Source organism: Pseudopipra pipra, chromosome 17 (assembly GCF_036250125.1).
Source record: "Pseudopipra pipra isolate bDixPip1 chromosome 17, bDixPip1.hap1, whole genome shotgun sequence".
Lineage (NCBI taxonomy): Eukaryota > Metazoa > Chordata > Aves > Passeriformes > Pipridae > Pseudopipra > Pseudopipra pipra.
The window spans coordinates 4,840,535-4,860,944 of NC_087565.1; the positions used below are offsets into that span (position 1 = coordinate 4,840,535).

Below are 20,410 nucleotides of genomic sequence, written 5' to 3' on the forward strand. Positions count from 1 at the left end.
GAAGCGGGAGGCAGAACAAGAGATGCAGAAAACCTTAAGAACTGGCACAAAGGCCAGGTACTAACCTGCATGGCTGTATCCCAGCCCTTCCCATGCTGTTCCCAGCAGTTTCCAGAGCATATAACAAAACCAGCCCAACCCCAACCTGCTTTCGGCCAGCTTGAGCTCCTGTTTTAATTCTGATGTCAGGTTGTCTGACCCTACGGTGCTGAGTGAGACCTCCCTGTGCAGTTTGTAAGGAATGTTTTATCTGCATTCTTTAAAGAATAAGCTGATCTTTGTTGTCTTTTCCATCCGAAACCCGTATTCCTAGGAATACAAATACTGCTAAAGCGTCTTCAGTCCACAGTTTTCCAGGTGAAATAAATTGGTTTCTTCTCCGGGTGTTTTCCTTTCACCTATAATAAAATGTGTTTTATTGTATCTGACTGCATTAGTTGATGCCTTGATTATGCACAGTGCACAGGTCACATAATCAATATATTTTACCATTTAAAACCAGTAGGATTTGTGATCAATTCAGAGTCTGCCTCCTAATCTCAGTTATTCAGAGTATGTTTGTTTGTTTGTTCTGTTTCTCCCTGTGGATGATGGGAATAACAATAATGTTGTGAATATAAGGTTTTAAACATTCCTAGCACTGGAGGACTAATCCTCCTTCCTTAGGGTATAGTCAGGCAATGCTCTCCTTGAGTAAAATGATAAAGCTTTCATGATTTCAGCTGCCATCTCCTTCTCACCCCACTGCAATAAGCAGTGGTCAGTGCCTATTTAAATAAAAAGTGAAGCTGGTTGCTGATGGTGAGAAGTCACACACTGCTTTGGAGGCAGAGGCAAAACCCTGACGTGCTTCAGAGGAAGAAGGAGCAGCCAGAGGTGACAGAACAAACTGTCATGCAGACATTGGAGCCACCGGAGATTGCAAAGACACAACCTCGTCATGAGATGAGGCTCTCCCAAAGCTTCTTATCCTGTTGTGCTGAGCTTAGCAACAAGTCTGTCCCAGTCACAATGTGTGGTGTGTGACCTGCTCCTCGGGCCAGCCAGGAACGTGTGTGGCAGGGAGAGCTGGCATGATCCATGTCTTCTGGATCCTGGTTCTCCTTCAGGAGGGGACGATGGGAAGGACTCAGGCATGTAAAGGAGGTGGTTCTGCGATTGTGGATTTGCTCTACTGTTCACAATTAGACTGACTTGCTGTTGTGCAGATGCAGGGTACAGTGAGTGGTGTGTAGATGGTGCTCAGGTAGAAACTCTTCTTGGAAGAAGAGAGATGTTCTCCTACATCCCTCTGCTACTGGGATTCATTCCAAGCCTCCATATATATTTCAAAATACCCACAAATGTGCATTTTCAAGAATTCCTTGTCTTATCCCCCTTTCTGAGTTTGTCTTCCATGTGCACTCTCGCTGACAAATTTTATGGGAAGAACCGCTGTATTTTAGGTTCATTCTAGTCTTCCTAATATTCAGGGTTAACATACCAGCACCTGCCTGCGGAGGAAGGTGATGGGCACTTGTGGAAAGAGGAGAGGAGCTCTATAAGCCGTGCGTCCTGTACACACACCTTGCCTGGCCAGCACAGCGCTCTTCCCCAGCACAGACCGGCACCGCGTCCCACCAGAGGGAAAACGAGGGGCCGCCCTGCCCGGGGGAACAGGACCTGCTCCCGCCTCCCGGGGGAGGGCCGGGTGCCAGGACCGGAGCATCCCAGCGCGCCTGCGGGGGCCCGGGGGGCGCATCCCGGCGGCGGCGGCAGCCCCCGCCCCGCCAGCCCGCCCAGCCTCCGGGACGGCAGCGCCGCCGGAGCGTTGCCCTTTTAAGCTGTGGCCCCACTTGCCTCCACCCCGGCTCCCGGAGGGGCTCCGGCAGCCGACACCGACCGACCGACCGACAGACAGATCTCCGTGCCCGCCTCGCTGCCGGACCGGGCAGCCCAGAGCCCCAGGGCGGCGGCGGGGCCGCGGCCACCGGGCTGCCCCTGCCCTGCCCCCGCCGCTCGGGGACCATGGGATGCTGCACCGGCCGCTGCACCCTCATCTTCCTCTGCACTTTGCAGCTGGTGAGTGGAGGCGCTCGGGGTTCGGGGGGACGCGGCGGAGAACGGGGGGTTCGGCTCCCCGGGATGGAGCCGGGAACAAAAGCCCCCCTCCGGGGTCTCGGTGCTGCCCCGGGCAAGGCTCCGCTCCCTCCGCAACTTCGGCTCGGAGGAGGGATGTCGGGGTGCGCTCAGGAGACGCTTTGCTGCGCCGGGGTGATTTACTGGTGCTTAAAACTCATAAAAAAAAAAAAAAAGTATTTTTCAATTAATAAGTTTGTACTTATAAAATACAACTGGAAAAAAAAAAAAAAAAAAAAAGAAAATCGCTCTGTGAGAGGAGTCCCGGCGGCTCGGTGGCGATGTTGCAGACCAAACCAAACTTCATACGTGCCAAAACCCACCGGTACCTTCAGCCTCTTGCATGTCCAGCTGCAAGAAAAGGTCCACCCACGTCCGCCCCTGCACGCCTGCATCCCACCCTGCTGAGGTTTGTGCTGGTTTGGAAGGAATTCTTTCAAACTCCGCCGGGATAAAGTGCTTGGATAAAATGTGCTTATTAATATACATATATTTATGTAGGAATAAACTTCTCAGTGTGCGGAGAGTGTGGACCCTGGTGGGCACGGGTCGGTCCCTGGTGGGCAGAGGGGTTCCTGCTCCTCCTGACATGTGCATAGATGATAAACAAAGGTCTGGTTGTTCCCTGAGTGTCTGCGCATCCAGCCTGGATCTGGAGGGTCCCCTTCTTGTCAATAGCTAATGGGCTGCAGGGCTCCTCCAGCCTTAAAAAGGAAATGACAGCAGTTAGGTATTTAATTTCATTTACTTCTCCCGAATTTGCTGTATTTTGGAGCATTAGCAGCGTGCAGGAAAGGGCAGACTTCCTGCGAAGTTCTGTTGAATAGTTTGCTGGTGCCAAGGGGGTGAGTCTGGTTAAAACTCTTTGTTTTGGAGTTGGGTACTGTGACGGCGCAGTGTTTTCTGTGCGGGGACGGCACTGGGCTGAAGGTGGGAGAGGAAAACTGGGAACCTGCTAGTTTTGAAATGATAACCATCAGCCTCAAACTGAAGGGGAAGAGGGTGGGAATGCACCCCGGTGAACTCTGAATGGCACAATCAGAAGATGCGGGTGGAAGATTTGACTCGTAGTTAAACAAAATGCAGAATGGAAGTGGTGGGGTTTTCTTGCACAAAGCGTCTTGCTTGGCATATTTATGAGCGAGCTGAATGGCTGGGGAGTGTGTTTAGTCTCCTGGATTATTTCTTTTGATTTTTCACCCGTGATCACAGAAGAAAGAAGCTGTACCCTGTATTACATTAGAAATTGGCATCTCAACACTCACTGTCTCTTAAACCCATCACTATGTCATCCTGCTTTAAGGCACACACTCAACACACTGGGGTAAAAGAAAATAAAAATAAAAAAGAGAAGAAGCCAGGAGCTGCTGGTGCTGTTCTGCTTTCTGACAAGCGTGGGAGTTTTCTTGTATCCAAGATACAGGGACAAAGAACCCCCAGCATTTTATTTTCCTTAAGACCCTCCTCCTTGAAGAAAAGAATCAGCTTGGCTCATTCTTAAGCAAGTTTGGATGCCTCAGCCCTAGCAATTTCCCATGGCACTTGCTGGGTGAATTGGTAGAGCTGGAAAAATGTGAACTATGATGAGGGAATTTCTGGAGCTGTGCTCCGGTGGGAGCGAGGTCAGGAGATCCTGGCCAGTTCCCAGCAAGTGCTTGGGTGAGGGTGAGATTCAGCATGGTGCTTTTTTATTTACTTTATTGTTTTATTAAGCAAAGTTTGTCTGTAAATCATCACATCACTCCCACATCCGTACAGCCGAGTGACGTGCAGGACTCGCTGCTGCTCAGGGTGGGCTCTGCTGAGACAAAACACTGAAGTGATCAGGCCAAGATCATCAATAAATTATAATGACGTGAACTTCCTTTGTTCCTCTCATGTCTCTGCTCGGCTTCATTTGATACTTTGAACCCTTCACAGTCTTCCCTGCTTGTTGCCAAGCTCCATGTCTCCCACTACTGAAGTTCCAGGGGTGAAATCCTGTCTCTTCTGTGGATGTTTTGCCTCTGACTTAAATGGGGAGAGGATTTCAGTGCTGGGATCTCCCACTTCAGTTCTGCAGCACACCCCTGAGTTCCATTGCATGTTCTCATGTCTGTTCCTCAGAGCTTCACTGGGGCTTTTTATAATTGCTGAACAGAAACCTGAAACAACCCCTCCAAAAACTCAAATTAGAGATTTGAGTTGCAATTCTTCACAGAAATTGCCTTATTATTAGGTGCAGGCAGTTGAGTGAGTGTGTGGGGAAGTGTTTGCACACTGCAGTCTAAATGTTTTCCTGGGGGAAAGAAAAAAGGCAGAAAACAAACATATTCATCACTGCAGCGTGTGTTCCCAAAGAAAAAGTTTGTGATCCAGCCGGAGAGCAGAACAACAACGTGTGAATTCAAGGAGCTGCTACACAATGCGAATACCAACGAGATCCTCAGCCCCCCACGGGCTGAGCCTCGTGGCGCAGAGAGGAGGAGAGCGTATGCATCTGTCTGAAGAAAATCAGGGCTGACTCCCCAGCGGTTTGCTAATCAAGGGGGGAGGGAAGGCTGTAGTTTGAATAAATAATTTGCCGTGTTCCAATTTTAGGTTATTGTTTCCATCGAGCATCCACGTTAGGCTCGTGCTTTGACGATCGGTCCTGCAGGGAAGCTGCAAGAAGGTTCTGGCTCTCCCTCCCTCTGGTCCTGGTGTGCAGTGCTGTCCCTAATCCTTCTCTTTTTCCCAGTCCACTCCTACCTCCAGCAGAATTTTGGGTGAAAGCTGACCCAGTTCAGGGCCACCCTGCAAACAGGCTTGTCCTCAGCCGCGGATGACGTGGAGTCAGCAAGGTGATGGGGTGTTTTCCCAGAGTTTGTGAATCCCAAGGGAGTTGTCACCTCTGCATTCTTGCTTTGCCTGAACACCTCTGCCATCCAGGTGCTGGTGTTACCTACAGCAGATCACCAGCCCTTTCTCATCCCTCCCAGGCTTTGGGCAGATGTATATTGAGAGCAAAGCTTAAATGAGCCCTAGGCCTCCCCAGGAAATAATCGTGACTCTATCAGGGAGCCTCTGTAGTGAGTTAAGAAATATCCCTTACAGAAACTAAGGTTGAAAAAGGTTTGCCAAGGACAGGGTTTCCGAACTTGAGTGGTATGACAGACTGTTGCACCCAGGAGGACTGTGGACTGGGTGGCTCATGGTGAGAAACCACAAACCAGGGCTGGGTCTCAGGCAGGGAGGTATTAAATAATCATTGATTTGCTTCTTTTTTCTCTGCCAGTGTGAGATTGCACCCAAACTGTGTATTTTCTGGAGCAGTAAGTGATTGTGCACCGGAGGCACTATGTGAATTTATTTCCACTGAGCATGGAAAAACTCCCTCCCTCCCCGTGCCCTGTCCCAATAAATCAAACAACTGTAGTTTCTTTACATTCTGTCCGTGGATTGAGAGCTCAGATGCCAAGCAAAGCCTGGAGACAATTTTACAGATACATTATAAATCCCCCTAGAATAACAGCTTCTAATGGAAAAAGTGACTAATACTTCAAATGAGCACAGAACAAGGCGCCCTGGGACGGGGCTGCACATTGAGACTAACCAAAAGTAACTATATACCTTTATTTATTTATTTTCTCATGCTCTCTTTCTGCCTCGCTCTTTTCTCAGTGATTCCTTTTTAATCTCTTACAGAAGGGGGTGACCAGTTCTGGAAGCCATTTGAAGCCAGCACAGATCCTTCTCTAACTACTCTCTTGTAGTTAAAGCAATCGTGTTGGTTTGATCGAGACGTGAAGTGATGCAGAGCACGTGGGGGGTGAGGGCAGAAGGCAGGATGTGGGCAAACAAAAAAGTGCAAGTTAGAATAGGTGGACTAGTTAAAATAGGTGGAATAGAGAGATGTTTTACAAGGGCATGTAGTGGTGGGACAAGAGCTTTAATTTGAAAGAGAGTGAGTTTAGACTGGATACTGGTAAGAAATTCTTCCCTGTGAGGGTGGTGAGGCCCTGGCACAGGTTTGCCCAGAGAAGCCGTGGCTGCCCCATCCCTGCAAGTGTTTTAGGCCAGGCTGGACAAAGCTGGAACAACCTGGCCTAGTGGAAGGTGTCCCTGGCCATGGCAGGGGGGTTGGAAAAAGAAGAACTTTAAGGTCCCTTCTAACCCAAACCATTCTCTGGTTCTGTGCCTCGATTGATCAGCACACATGGGCTGCAAGAGGGAGGGTGGCAGAGCATCTTCCTGCCCAGGGTAGAGGACAAGCAGGATTGTGGTGTCTGGGGACTGTAGGGATGACTTGCTTGGTTTTCTCCTCTACCCCAGGGATATTTTGAACTGGAGGCTGAGTGAGGAGAGCAGGACCCATCTCTGCCCTCCTCTGCAGCTGCCTCTGGAGCTGGGGCAGAGTCTGCCTCTCCTGAGGGAGCTGTGAGCCTGCACAGCTGCGGTTTGGCCGAGCACAAAGCCTTGGAGGAAAGAGCAGGTGCAAGGGGAAGCACAGCATCCCTTTGCTCATCACGCTGCTCAAGACCCCTCCAAAATTACCTTGTGCTCTCCCCAGCTGTTTATCTTCTCCATGGTTTGTGCTTAAATTGTAATCCCTCTAGGGAAGGGGCTATCTTTCGTGGATATGCACAGCACCCAGCACTGTGATGGCTCAAACCTTTCCTGAAGTCCTTGAACAATACTCCAGGCTAAATAATAACGTAAGTCTGAAGAGTACGTTTGACAGATGCTGTCTTCTCCGTGTCTGTTCCAGACAAAGGAAAATTAAAGCTGTGCCAATAATAGTGCTTGTCAGCATTTTCCACTGAAGCTGACTTTCAGTAGAAACCTGGGGATTTGACTAAATGAATATTTTCATGAGAAGTATCTGCTTTCCATAGACAATCCTGAGTTTTTCTCCCAAGTTTTGGCCAGAATATTTTGGCGAAAAATCAAAAATGTGCTGGCAAATGTTTGCTGTGCTGGCAAACATTTTTAATTTTAGAGCGGTGGAGATTTTCTTACAAAAAGATGAATTTTTGCGTGAGATTTTTCTTTTTTTTTTTTCCCCCCACCTTTTTCCTGAGCAGCTGGAGTCAGTACACTGCAGCAAAAGGGAGGAGCAGCTTGGGGTCTGTGATTCAACTGTGCCCCGTTGCAGATCCCCCGGCTGCCCACATCCGCGTTTCCCATCGCGGTGGTGGAGATTGCAGATGACTCACAGGAACTGTCCTCTAACCAAACCCATTCAGACCAGGAATGAAATTTGGCCAAAGCCAAGCCAAAAAACAACTGAGGGCAAGGGTGGTGTTGGAGTCAGCTCTCCCTGGAGAAGTGGGGCTTTGTTTCTGCTGACACAGGATGTTTGTTGACCACTCTCTGACTTCTCCCGGCCACTCTCTGCTTCTTTGCCTTCTCCTTTTTCCTCTTTCCAAGCACCAGAGCCCTACAAGAAGAGAAGGAACTGGTTTTCCCCGAGGGGGACCCTCTCCCCCTGGCTGGTGTGGGGTTAAGGGAGCTGACGTTGCTCCATTGTGTGCTAATAATATATGGAAACTCGGATCATTTTGGCTGGGGTGCAAAATGGAGCTCTTCCAAGAATCTGCGCCAGGGGCCCGAAAGTATGAACTCTTGGAGAACAAACTGGATAACAAAGGCCAGATTGTGATCGCTTTTCCTCCAGGAAAACCCTGGACTAGCCCATTGCTTTTTGAGCACTTAAGAAAACGCATATGATCTAACGAGCAGCAAGTGCCCCAGCTGTAGCATTCCCTTTCCCATTAACAAAACATTGGGTCTGAGGTCAGTAGGATTTTCTTTCTTATTTAAAAAAAAAAAACAAACAAAAAAACCCAAACAAAAACCAGGGATAATTTGTGATTTAATGTCCTTATGCTTGTGGAGTTCCCTTTGTCCCCACTCCTTCTGGGCTGCAGTAGATGTGATGAGCACACCCAACTGCACAGGTTGTGTCTCTGTGTTTAAGTTTTGCAGAAAGAGAGTTTTTCAACGCAGTGAAAATTTTTGTTTCAAAAGCAGTATATTTTTCTCCCTCTCCCTATGTTCAGAACAGGAGGAGGGAAAAAATTATATTTCTGCACAAAAAAAATGAAAATACTCTGGCATTTGGCAATGTTTGCTGAAAATGATGGGGGTGTTTATTGTGCCAAAGCCCAAATATTTTGAACTTTTACAGAAGCTTGAAAACATTTCCGAAAAAAATTGAAAATTCCCTCTAAAAACAAATTGTTTTGGTTTTTTTTTTTCATTGGAGTTGTGGAATTTGGACGTTCTCATCTTCCAAATATCTCTGACATCATGATGTCTTCCCCAAACCCAGCTCATGGTGAGGTTTAAGGGGGAAAGTCCTGAAAGAGAAAGCACAGGTTTGGGTGTTGCTGCAGGGTGGTGCTGTGTTGTGGTGACTCATCTGCTCTCAGGCCAGTGGTTTTGGGTATTTTTGTTGTGGAAGGAAACTCAATGAATAAATGCCCTGTGGCAATGTGAATCTGAGATATTTCGTAATCATTCCAGAGTCATAATATTACCTTAAAGTTCATGAGATTTCAGAATAATAATAAACAACTTCTGCTTTGCTTATTTATTGATAAGTGTCAGAATTTTATTTTGTCTTCTTCTTGCCAGCAGTAATAGTAGGGATGGCAAAAATAAGGATTAATAGTAGTAAAAAGTAGGGAATCAGTAGTAGTAGAGTAGTAATAGGGAAGTAGGTAGTAATAATAGGGAGGAGAAAAACTGAACTGATTGAAATATCTGGCAGAAATCTCTGAGATGGCGCTTCAGCAGAAGTGCTGCTTCTCACCAGCAGGTTGGAACTGTCTCACATTGAACACAGAAAAGTCAGTGTTGGTGTTGCTCTGGCTCCTCCTGGCTTAGCCGAGCCCTGGGCCCCCATCTGAGAGTCCTTGTGAAGAACTGAAGTTTTATTTAGCTCAGAGGCTTCGCAGACTAGAGAAGAGCGAGCAGCAGCTTTCTGCTGGGGCAAGATCAATATCTCCTGCCTTGACTTTGCTGTAGCTCATTAACATCAACTGTCTTTTCCAAGGGCTGCTTTTTGGTCTATTTTCCACGAGGACTTAATTGCCGTTTTCTTGGTGTCTGGGGCTCATTCTCAGCACAGCTGCTTCTGTGTCAGGACGTTAGACACAAATATGTTGTTTATCAGGGAAAAGCACGTCCCAGATTTTCTCTCAAAGGTGAAGATTCTTGGAAATTAGGAGCACAGCTTTTCTGATCCCCCTTCCCCCATCGTCCTGGGTGTTGTTTGGTCGAATCTAGGTTTAGTAATTGAGATGTCAGATTCCCTGACACCTCTCAGCTGAAAGGATGATGGTGTGGAAGCGGTGACCTCCGCTGCCATCTGCCTGGGCTTAATGAAAATATACTGTGGGAATCGAGGCAACAGCTTGTCTTCATCACCTGCTCGAGGAAGGCAGACATCAGGAGCTACTGTCCCTGAGCCAGCTTCCTTTGCCACCTTTCAGCACTGGCCAGCCCTGCAGGCAGGTTCCCACCTGCTCCCTGGGCTCTCTCAGGCCAGCAAAATATCGATTTGCTTCCCCTTTTTTTTTTCTTTTTGCTCCATTTTTTTTCCTCCAGTGCTCAAAACTCAAGAAAAGCAGGATCATCATCATATTTTTTATGCACCAATGGAGCAAGCACACAGATGTCCACCCAGGCCCTGCTGTTCAGAGGTGTGGGAGCACAAGTTGCCCTCCCTGTTTCAGCTTCAGACCATCTCACTGCACAGTGATGGGTCAGGGCTCAGTGTGTGTGTGTGGGACCAGCCTTCAGGCCCTTTCTGCACTTGGGGGCACCCCCTTACACAGACTTGCTCCCCACTGTGGTGCCCTCAGAGTAGACAAGAACACAGCTGAGGGTCCCACTGCTGAGATCCCTGGAGATGGAATGCCTGGAGCATCCTCATCCCATCTCGCTCCACCTCACACCCCCCAGAGCTGCCCACGAGAGCTCGGTCTCCAGGTCTAGGAGGACAATGCTCTGTGACACAATCTCTTTCCTCAGCACAGTTCTCCAACTCTCTTTCCATGTAATTGTGCCATCCCTGAGTGACCTGGGACATCACTGACCTAAGGTCAGATTGACAGAGGACAGACTCTGCCCTTCATGAGTGAGCACTTGGGCAGTCAGAGACCCAGTCAAAGATATGAAAGAACAAGAATTGAACATTACTGAAGACAGTTGGGTTTCACTTCTCCTGAAGTCCTAAATGCACTTAATAAAAGATGAATCCAGGTGCTCAGAGGAATATACAAAGCAAATGTACAAAGCCTGGGAAGATGTCTCCTGTGACACATCTCTGGGGAACAGGGATCTGCCTTGTGTCTGTGGTGACCCTGACAACAGCCTTGGACCCATTAAAGCAGTTGGTGCTGATTTATGTTTTCCAAGAGCTGTTCTCTGGGGATAGTTCATCTGTGAGCACCGTTTCATCTGAACAGGGAAGGTGAGATAGAGGACACCAAAGAAGGGGATGAAGCATTTTACTATCCACATACAACTTATAAAATATTGAGTGTAGCCTTGCATAGAGTGCTGTGTGTGGTGTGCTCATCCATCATGGATAAACAGCCTCACCACAATTAACAGTTTGTCACTGTCTCCCTTCAGCTCCACCCAAAAATTACCTCTCTAGCAACGAGAGCTCAATCTCAGTACCAGCATGGTTGACCTACCTGGAGATCAGGAGGAATCTAAATCCCAGCCTTACTCAGGTTTGTTCATATTTAGGAGGTTTGTGCATTATTCTACAGTACTATAAGAGCATTGCCCTGCACGTTAGAAATGGCTTCTTTATGTTGGGTTCTGCTCTAAGGCCTACAAGCAAAACTTCTCCCCTGCACAAAGCTCAGCAGATGGATGGGCTTTTTGTGGAGGGAATGTGGCAGGGTCTTTGCTTAATATTTCTGCTATGGTCCTGATATTCAGGAGTGCCTAACTCCATGCTGTGGGACTTGGGAGCATCCTTTCCTCTTTTCAGAGCTACTGGACCCTTGATACTCCATTAAGAGTGAAACAGTCCCACTTTGGTGGAAGCACCACATCCAAAGGACCTGCTCCAAGGACTAGGGCCTACACAGCAGCACTTAAAACAGACTTTTCTGCTTCCCTGAGAAGGAATTACTGAGTGAAGCTGGATGGAGGAAAAACTCTTGAAACAAAGACCCACCTCAACAGGACAAGAAAGAGCTGGCCTGTCCTGGCTGGTTTGGACCTTCATTTTAGGGACCTTGGAAGAGGCACAGACCACAGATACATGCTTCCCAGCTCACAGGTTTGCAAAGATAAAATCCAGGCCCAGGAGCTGATTAACCTTGTGGAGAATGACCAAGACCTGAGCCCTGAGTCCTGAGCCTTGGGCAGACTCCCAGAAACTCCCCAGTACCCAAAACACCTTTGAGGTTCTGGGCCAAACACCTCCTGTTTTGCAGAGCAAAACAGCTTCTCCTGCAGCTCTTCCCTGGAGGATGGTTTGAAGGCTGGGCATTTAGATAACTTGCATGAATATTGGAACTATTGGTTGCTTTGCCAAATCAGACCCAGTTCCTAATTCCCCATGGCTACTGGTAATCCATTAGCAGCAGGTTTCCATGTGGGAGATGGGAATGGGCTCTGACAGGCGTCTGGCATCCCTGGCTCCAGAGACAACACACTTTTTGTGATACCATTGTGGGAAAGGCAATACACCTGCTTAGATTGTATATGTACAGAATTAGGGGAGAAATCTGATTATCCTAATTACTCAGAAATGCTAAATATGTGCAGAATACCGTTTGGCTAATTAGCCTGGGAGATCACTGGCTGTTCAGCAGGGAGTAGAGGGGGTGCTGGGAGAAGTGTGATGGGAGTTCACAGGCTGTTATGTGCCCTTTGCTGTCTGAGCATGTGGAGAGAAGTGAGCACGAGCGATTGGGGATGTGATTGCCAGCCTTAAAACAAAGTAAAAAGCTGGGAAAGGGCAATTCTTTTTCAAATGTCTGACACTTCTTAAGATTTTGGGTCTTCAGGTTTCCCATCTCATTATTTTGAGCTGAGACATCCAAGGGAAAGAGGGGTCTGCCTCTCTACCAACAGCTGGTGAGAGCCCCTGCATGGCACCTTCTCAGAAGGATCTGTTCTTCCCCTTATCCTGCCTTGTGCTGACACGGGCAGAGTCTCAAATGCTCTTGAAGCCTGAGGAGACCTTGATGTAGTTGGTTCTGTGATTGCTGCTGCTTCATTGTCATTTAATAGGCTTGTTTGCACACAGAAGAAGTCTTCTGGCCCAAAATCTGACCTGCTTTTCCCAGAGGTACAGAGGAAGTCAGGCAGATGCTAGGCAGGGTGGAAGGTGGTTTGTGCTGAGTACATCTCAAGGTTTTAGTCCCCAGATGTCTAGATCCAGAGAACCAGGCTGCTGCTTTCAGCTCCACACTGGACAGAGATCCAACAAGAGAACCATGACTGTTTGGGAGGGCTGCAGGGAGGCTGGGACAGCAGGTGTGCACAGCTCAGTGTGTCCTTGGGTCCCACAGTCTACACAGCTCTGCCATCAGACCACAGCCAAACCCCAGATCCTCTGGATATAATCAGTGCCCAAAGTGCACATTCATCCATCCACAGCCCACCCTTATAGCTGGGCTTCCTCACGTCTTTAAATAACCCTGCATAGCTTTTATTCCTGACCTAGCCAGAGACTAATGTCTACCTCCAGCTCTTCTGGAAAGGTTAACCTTCCTGCTCCTGTGAGCTCGGGATCAGTCCTGCTGTCGGTTCAACACAGCATTAGCTGGGCAGTAAGCTGGGAGAAGCTACAGCATTTGGGCTTCCAGGGCTGCCACTGAAACAGCTTAAAGCTGAATTGTGTGACAGCGTGAAAGAATAGATAGGGTGATATAAAAACTCTGCCATAGCTTCAGACAATAAAGACTGTGTCTCCCTTCTGATGAATAATGGCTCTTTGTTTTATTCCTTAGATGGCAGGGCTGTTAGAACTGCTGAGAACTATCCCAGTGTTAAATATATGGCTGTGTAATAAAGGCTCTGCAATCTATGAACTGGGACTGAATGGATACTTGAGTGAATCATTTAAAGTACGATGAATTTCTGAAGCAGCTCATAGTGACAGGAGGTGGAGGGGCAGTAAACTCCTCTGCAGATCACTCAGTCAAAGGATGTTTTCCTTGCATGAGGCGTATCCCAGGTTTCATGGCTGCCAAGTTTTCCTCATGGAGGCTCCCTTGGCCATGTAAAGTTCCTCACTCACAGTTTTGGACACAAGTCCAAACAAGTTTCAATCTGCATTTCAGATGGAGCTCCAGGGTTCAGTGGTGAGATACTGTGTGTTTTTTCTAGAAGAAATCCTGGAAACTCAACCCTGGCAGAGTCAAAAGAATGGAGCAGTAAATCCCATGTTCAGTTGTAGCCTGGGCTGAGAGCTCAATGGAGTTTTTTTTGGACCCCATCAGAAATAGGGATGGAGCTTGCTACGATGAGGAGGAAAGTGCTGCTTCTTCCTGCTGCAGTGTCACCATGCTGGTGGAAGAGGTGATGCACAGATATTGTTATAACTGTCTAGAGTCACCTCAGAGTCTTGCCAGATCAAACTTCCTTGAAATTACTTAATGGAGCAGCAAGAATTTGAATTTCCATAATGTGGATTAGCACTTTTCTATTTTAGCTAATCCTTGCAGTCAGACCTGCAAGCAAGAAGATCAAAAGACTTGAAAAAAAAAAAAATGGTCAGAAAGTCTGGAGTAGGAACAAACCAAAGATGTCATCATTCCAGGGATGAGGAATCATCTCACACCTCCAAGGGGTGATAGCAGCGGGCAGGCAGGGTGATGTGTGGATGAAGGTTTGGTGTCACAAGCTAATAGAGGGCAAGTTTTTGTCCCCTTCCATGGCTGGAGGAGATGCAAGAGTCCGTGAGTGCCCCGTGGGTGAGCTGCTGCCTGTGGGTTGGGGTTCAGCCCCTGCAGGATCACCAAACTCTTGCCCTGTGGAGACACAACCGCTAAAGATTCGCTGCAAGTGAACTTTGTTCTCCAGAGCTGCTGAAGTGGCATCTATTGACCAGCCTCTATTTTAAAAGGGGGAGAAGGAAAAGAGAAATTCAGCTTTGCTGTTGAATAAACCATGAGCCATTGAGGAGCTGCAAGTCAGCAGGGGAGGGGCAGGGGCAGCACAGAAATAAGGGGACACAAATGTCATGCAAAAAATGAAGCGCCAGGAGGGGCCTGGCCATTGTGTGACACTCCTGGAAACTTACTTGGAGAGTTGGTTGGTGGGAGGCCAAAAGATGTATACAATGAAAGAGAGACACTCGACTGGACTGAAAATGCAAACAAATTGGGTAGCACAACAGAGGAGATAAATTATGCTCATGAAATAAACAATGGCTGAGCGACAGTGGATAAATAGTTACATATAATAACACCACTGTTTGTCCCAGCCACCCTAATTGGGAGGCTGGGCAGCATCCGATGAAAACTCTGCGTTGCACATTTTCCCCTTCTAATGAGGAAGATTTTTCCCTCCCCCCTGGAAGCCTCCCCCCAGTCCCATTTAGCAGCAGACTGAAAGGCCTGGTTTCATTCCACTTTCCCACAGCAAACTCATCCTGGCAGGAACTGCATTAAGGAGGACAAGTAGAAAATGATAATAAATTGAGGGGTTGCTCTTATTTCACCTTGTGACAAATCTATCCAGTGGGTGACTCAGGGAGGGTGATAAGAGCATGGACCGGGCTGCCGCTTTCCTTTTGGTGCTTGGTCATGTGGAAAATAACCCCATTCTAGCCCTCACTCAAAAGGGCTTTCCTTTAAAAATAATGCTTTTTAAAAGGCACTGAATCCTTACTTACCCTGTTGGAAGGCCAGCAGCTTGCCTCCATCAAAGTGAACGTCACGGGTCTCATTTCATCATCGACTTGGACTGAAGAGCAAAAACAAAAGTTTTTGCACCAAAAGTGAGATGGTCAATGCCATCAGTACAAATGGGAGACCCTGTTAAACCTTAGCATTTTTTTAGCATGATTCTGCATTGCTAATAGATCCCCAATGAGAATCTGTGGTTTCACTGAACTCCTCTCAGGTAGAGCAGAAAACTCAGTAGTGGAGGGGACGGTGACCATGAGAAAACCACAGGCTTAGTGACTTCCCCACAGCCAATCACACTGTGAGTCCGACTGTCCACCCCAGAGCCCTGATTTCCAGCACTCAGACTGGTTTGTAGCAGAGCTGTGCTCTTACCTTTCAATGACTGCCCAGAGCAGATTGCAGTTCCCAAGCTCCTTCGTCACCCTGTGAGAGAGGCTGATCTTCAGCCTCAAATTGTGTCTAAACTTTTTGCCACCTCCATCCTCAGATATTTACTCCATTAATCCGTTGGAGCACTTTGTGTGTCTCTGTCTTCTTGCTTTTATTGACTTAAGAGAAATAGAGCTGGATCTCTGCTCTCCAGCCTGCCTTGCTTGTGGGGAGGTTACAGCTGAGGAAGAAGCCCAGGAGGTGGTCAGCCTTCCTCACCTCTGTAAGCAGCAGGCACTGCACTGCTGGGGCCGTGCCCAGCGTGCTGGTGACTCCTGAGAGGGGGGTGACAGCTCATAAATCATCTTTGATCATATAAAATTGACTTTGCCTCCTAAAATGACTGGAAAGCTGAAATATCCCTGGTTTACATGTCTCGAGGGAGGCAAGGGAAGCTAAGTTTTTTTACCTGTAATTACTAAGGTAATTATTCAATTACTTAAGTAGGACTGATTTTCTTCCAGAGAAGCAATCAGAAGATGAAAATCAATAGTGATTGATTTATTTTCTGCCCACTTCATAGAACAAGATTGTTTGTGGGGATTGTGGTTATTGGAAAATTCCTGCAATGCCCCAAAAGCCTCCAACAGTCCCTGCTTTGAACAAAATAGTTGTTTTCCTGTTTGTTCCAATTTAAAACTCTTCCTGTCAAAAGCATTTCACTGGAACCAGAAGCTGAACTGCTAAATGTTTTTCTTGTCCAAAATACTACTTTCTTCCCAGTTCTTTTTCAGTTCACGCTCTGATGACAGGCCTGGAAGTTTCCTGGTACATTCATTAGGGGAGAGTTGTGCAGTATTTATTCACTGACATTTATTTTTCTGCTGAAAAAAATGGCTGCATGTTTTTTCAACTGTAGTTTTTCAAAGGAAGTTTTTCTTTTGTCCTCTTTTTAACTGAAATAAGCACATTTTTTTGGGCAAAGCACAAACATCAGTGTTACTAGTAGTGATTAAAACTCAGCTGTCACTTTATACGATGATAGCGTGGATGAAATGCAAACAAACAACTTGGCCTGTTTGCAGCCCAACTCCTAAAATGCCTCCGGCTGCTCATTTGCCTGAAAACTTTCTGCATATTGCCACAACTTGCAAAAGTCTCCTGGGGAGGTTTTGATATATAAAGCCAATATTCACAGTACTCATCTGCTCTGTCCTGAATTCCCAGCTGCTTGTCAGACAAAAGTTACGTCCCCAGGCTGCAGAGGGTGAGGTGGGATTGGCAGTGGAGGTGGGCAGGAGGGGGGGTCTGGCTCAGCATCCATTGCTGGGCATTGCAGGCAGTTGTTCAGAGCATCACTAGGGATGGATTTGGAGGGATGCAGGCACAGGAGCAGGGCGAGTTCACCTCTCTGTTGAGAATGTGACAGTGGTGGAAAGGCGAGAGGTTTGGGCTGGTGCTGTAACCATGACAGGAGGTTCCCAACCTAAAATGCCACCTCTTTTTGCCACCACAGGGCAGGTGAGCATCCAGAAAAACACTTTTGCAGTGCAGATGTGGTTTGTGCCGATGCAGGATGATCAGCGTGAAATATTCTCGAAGATTTTAAAAATATGACCCAAGTCTCCAGCTATCCTCTGTGTAAAATGAGGGTGTTATTCCTAATTTCACTATATAGATGGGAAGACAGTTAAGAACTGTGCTGAAGGGCTTTGCTTGAAGGAGCAGGAGCAGAATCAACCCCAGGAGGCTCATCCATGTTTGGGATAACACTAGTTTGTGCTGCCATGTGTGAGAGCCAGGCTGGGTGTCAGTGCATCAATTCCCAGATGCCTCCCTGTTGTTCCCGTGGGATCTTTTCTCCTGCTCTGTCAAACCCAGAGTTTACAGAGCCCTTCAGCACATGACTGCAGCTGGACTGTCACTATGCCTCAAGCCAGCAGATGCTCCAGACCTTCAGTCAGTGAGGGCTTCTGTGTCTCCCAAGGAGCTGCTGCTCCTGGCATTACGAGGGGGCAGAAGGCATCACGTGGAGCTGCTGGCAGGTGGGAAGGAAAAGCTGTGAAATAATGGGAAATGCATCGCTTTGGCTTCACGTGTTGTCTCTTCCTGGCCCCCACAACTTCACAGCTAGGTATTAGGAAGCAGAAGTGCTAAGAGCACTTCTCTGTGTCCTGGTGGGGGTGAGAAAGCCTTGCTTTATGAGAACAGGCCCGTTTGTACAGTAATTACCAGTGGAATTTTCCGGGTGGCTGTGCTTTGTCCCCTACTGCTTCAGGCTGGTTACGATGGGCTTTCCTTCAAGGAGCAGAGTTGCAGCAAGACCATGGCAGATCCCAATTTCCTAGATTATTAATAATAACAATATCATTTTCTCTCTCCCCTATTTCTCACCCACCCTGCGCTTCCCTTTTAATAAAATTCTCCTCTCTTGCTGTAGACTCTGCAGTGACACCAGCCTGATTTGTAATGTAAATAGGCAGCCCAGTGTAAAGGCGACCTGCAAGAGCACCGCAGGGCTCTAATTATAATTTTCATTAAACTCCTTCTGTTTACGAATATCCAAGCAATCTGGCATTGCAGCAGAAGCAAGAGGAAATTAAAGCAGTGCTACCACTTAGCTCCAGTGTCAGGGAGCAGGGACCCAGCTGTCAAGCAGAAACTGAAGCAGGGTTCCTACAGACAAAGTTTTGAAGAGTTATTTCAGCTTTGGCATCCTTCCTCTCCCGAGCTTTTAGCCCAGTTGCAGGGCTTGCATGTTTTTCCTTCAGAGGATCTGGCTGGTGCAAGTGTTTTACACGTGATCTATTTGTGACCTAATTAAGGGGATCAGCTGCTCGAGCTCCCAGTGCCATGTGCGGGAAGGAGCTGGGGGAGAGCGGGCGCTGAGCCGGCTGGAGAGGGACAGGGAGGGTGGGGGGTGTGGGGTGGGTGGAGAGGGACCATCAAGCAAAGGGGAGAGCAGGGAGCTTTGGCTAGCAAGGCCCTGGGGAGATTTCACAAAAGTCCAGCAGCACAGAGATCACAGAGATCATTCATCCCATTTACTGGGAGCATCCTGTGGAGTGAGGGCTGCTCGGACACAGCCCTGTGCAGGGAGTGGAGCTTTGCTGGTTGTGCTACGAGGCCATCAAGAAACTTTCATCCTTCTGCTGGATGAGCAAAACGACTTCAGGTGGCTTTCTACCGGTGTTTTGCCTTCAGAGGGCATTTTTGTGACTCAGGCCACAGCTGACCCTTCCTGAAGAGAAAGTGCTGCAGGTACCAGCAGTGAATTAGACTGGCAGGGGACACCAATGAATTTGTTCATAAAGCCAAAGACAGGGGATGTTCTCAGTGTCGCTCTGACACAGTGAGCCTTGGCTGTGTGTGGACAGGACAGAAGAAAAACTGAGTTTCACTCTTTGAGCCTGAGGCAAGAGTTATTGCTCTCTTTGGGAAAGTGCCAGTGGTATATTTAAGGCCACAATTCAACCCTGGGGTAACCAGTGCCAAAATAAAATTGCAGTTTGCAGTAAGTGCCTATAAAATAGCAAAGATAGCCAGAATTTTGTCTAAACTGGGTGAGTCCAGCTGGTATCTCATGGGCTTTATACACACTGTGAGTTTTAATCCAACCTCTAATTAATTTTAATTCTCTCTAGTACACTTGAGAGTTTATGGGAATCTCCAAGATGTTCCCAAACTGCTGCTCCCACATCCAGGAGACTCCAGAGAGCTGCATCAGGAGGAGACAGGCTGGGCAGTCCTGGCCCAAGCAGTGCTTCAGTGCAACCTTTAGCCTTCTGTGGCAGCTCCCTCCAGCAGCAGAGCTGGCTCTGTGAGCTAAGAAGAGGATGCTTGGGATAGCAGGTCCAGAGGATATAGGGTATATTCCCTAAATCCAACAACCCATTGATTAATTTTCAAGTATTTTAATTTTTTTCCCTGCATCTCTGTCATGTGAATGAGCCCAAACTTTGGATAGGCTTTGTGGCTGAGCAGAGGCAGGGATCACGGAATATAATGCCCTGTTGGTAGGGAATAAATCTCTCTATTAGAAAATTAAATTCCTGCTGATCTCCAGCACTGCTCTGCCTCACAGCCTTTATAGAGTTTGGACAGGTTCATAACAGCAGAAGATCTCTGGTGCAAAATGGCTGGTGAGTTAATGGCATGTCTTTAATATATATTATTTCACTCAATGAGGAAATTCGTGCTACTGGTGAGAGCGGTTCCTCCCCCAGTGCTCTCTGCCACACCAGGATGCTGTCTGGGGGAGCAGCAAGGATGTTTGCCCATGATCATCAGTATGAGATGGGTTAAGATAGGCTGGCAAGTCCTTCAACAAGTGAAGGAAGGCCGTGAGTGAGGAGCCTGAGCCTGGGATAGGGCTGTGCCTTACGAGGATCTGGGTGACAAAAACGTCAGGCAGTTGTTGAAGAAACTCATTAATTTTTATGTCTGTTGCAAATACAGTCACATCCCCTTCATCCCAGTGCCCCTTCTCTCCATCACAAAGCTGAAACCCCAAAAATGAGCTGTGAAACTGAGGGAGGAGAAAAATACCGGGGGAAGAGAAGGCAGGGGGGAACGTTGTGGGCATAACAGATTAATTTAATTATCTTTGGGGAATTTAGGATTGAGTGTTGACATAGGTTACAAATAAAACAAATTTGTCATTCTCGTCAGGGTCCTTTTTTGCCTGGATCACAAAGGCACCTGCTTATTAATTTAGCCTGATTGCTAAATCTCAGCAATCAGCAATCACAGCAGCGTTCAGTGCTGAGGGACCACCAGGAGACACAGGCAGGAGCACAGGGAACAGGCACCTCCCTGCATCCCTGAGATCTGAACCCCAAGGGCAGGTGGAATCCAGGAAAACCAAACAGGCCAGAGGCTCTGGGGGGTGTACAGAGCACAAGCCTCACCAGGCACATGACTGACCTTGATTTGGGAGAAGTTTAGGCACTACAGGGCAATCGTTTTACTGAAACATTCCTCCTAGGAAGCAGTCTTTTTCCTGGGAGCTGTATTCTGAGCTCCATTCAGAACGTCAGTGCTGGGCAACCTCTTCTCCCCTCTGC

The 20,410-nt window shown here is 47.7% G+C and overlaps 1 protein-coding gene across 4 annotated transcripts in view; it reads left to right on the forward strand.

The window, feature by feature from the left end:
* The first annotated feature begins 1,730 nt into the window (after positions 1-1,730).
* Positions 1,731-20,410, forward strand: part of NKAIN4 (sodium/potassium transporting ATPase interacting 4) — a 51,757-nt gene continuing 33,077 nt past the window's right edge. For 2 of the 4 annotated variants that reach the window (XM_064674036.1, XM_064674035.1), the window contains exon 1: positions 1,885-2,061. In XM_064674036.1, coding sequence (XP_064530106.1) covers positions 2,008-2,061 — 54 coding nt within the window. In that variant the 5' untranslated portion in view covers positions 1,885-2,007. Of the gene's footprint in view, positions 2,062-20,410 lie in introns of all 4 variants that reach the window. The other 2 variants (XM_064674034.1, XR_010434843.1) reach the window with 2 other exon arrangements.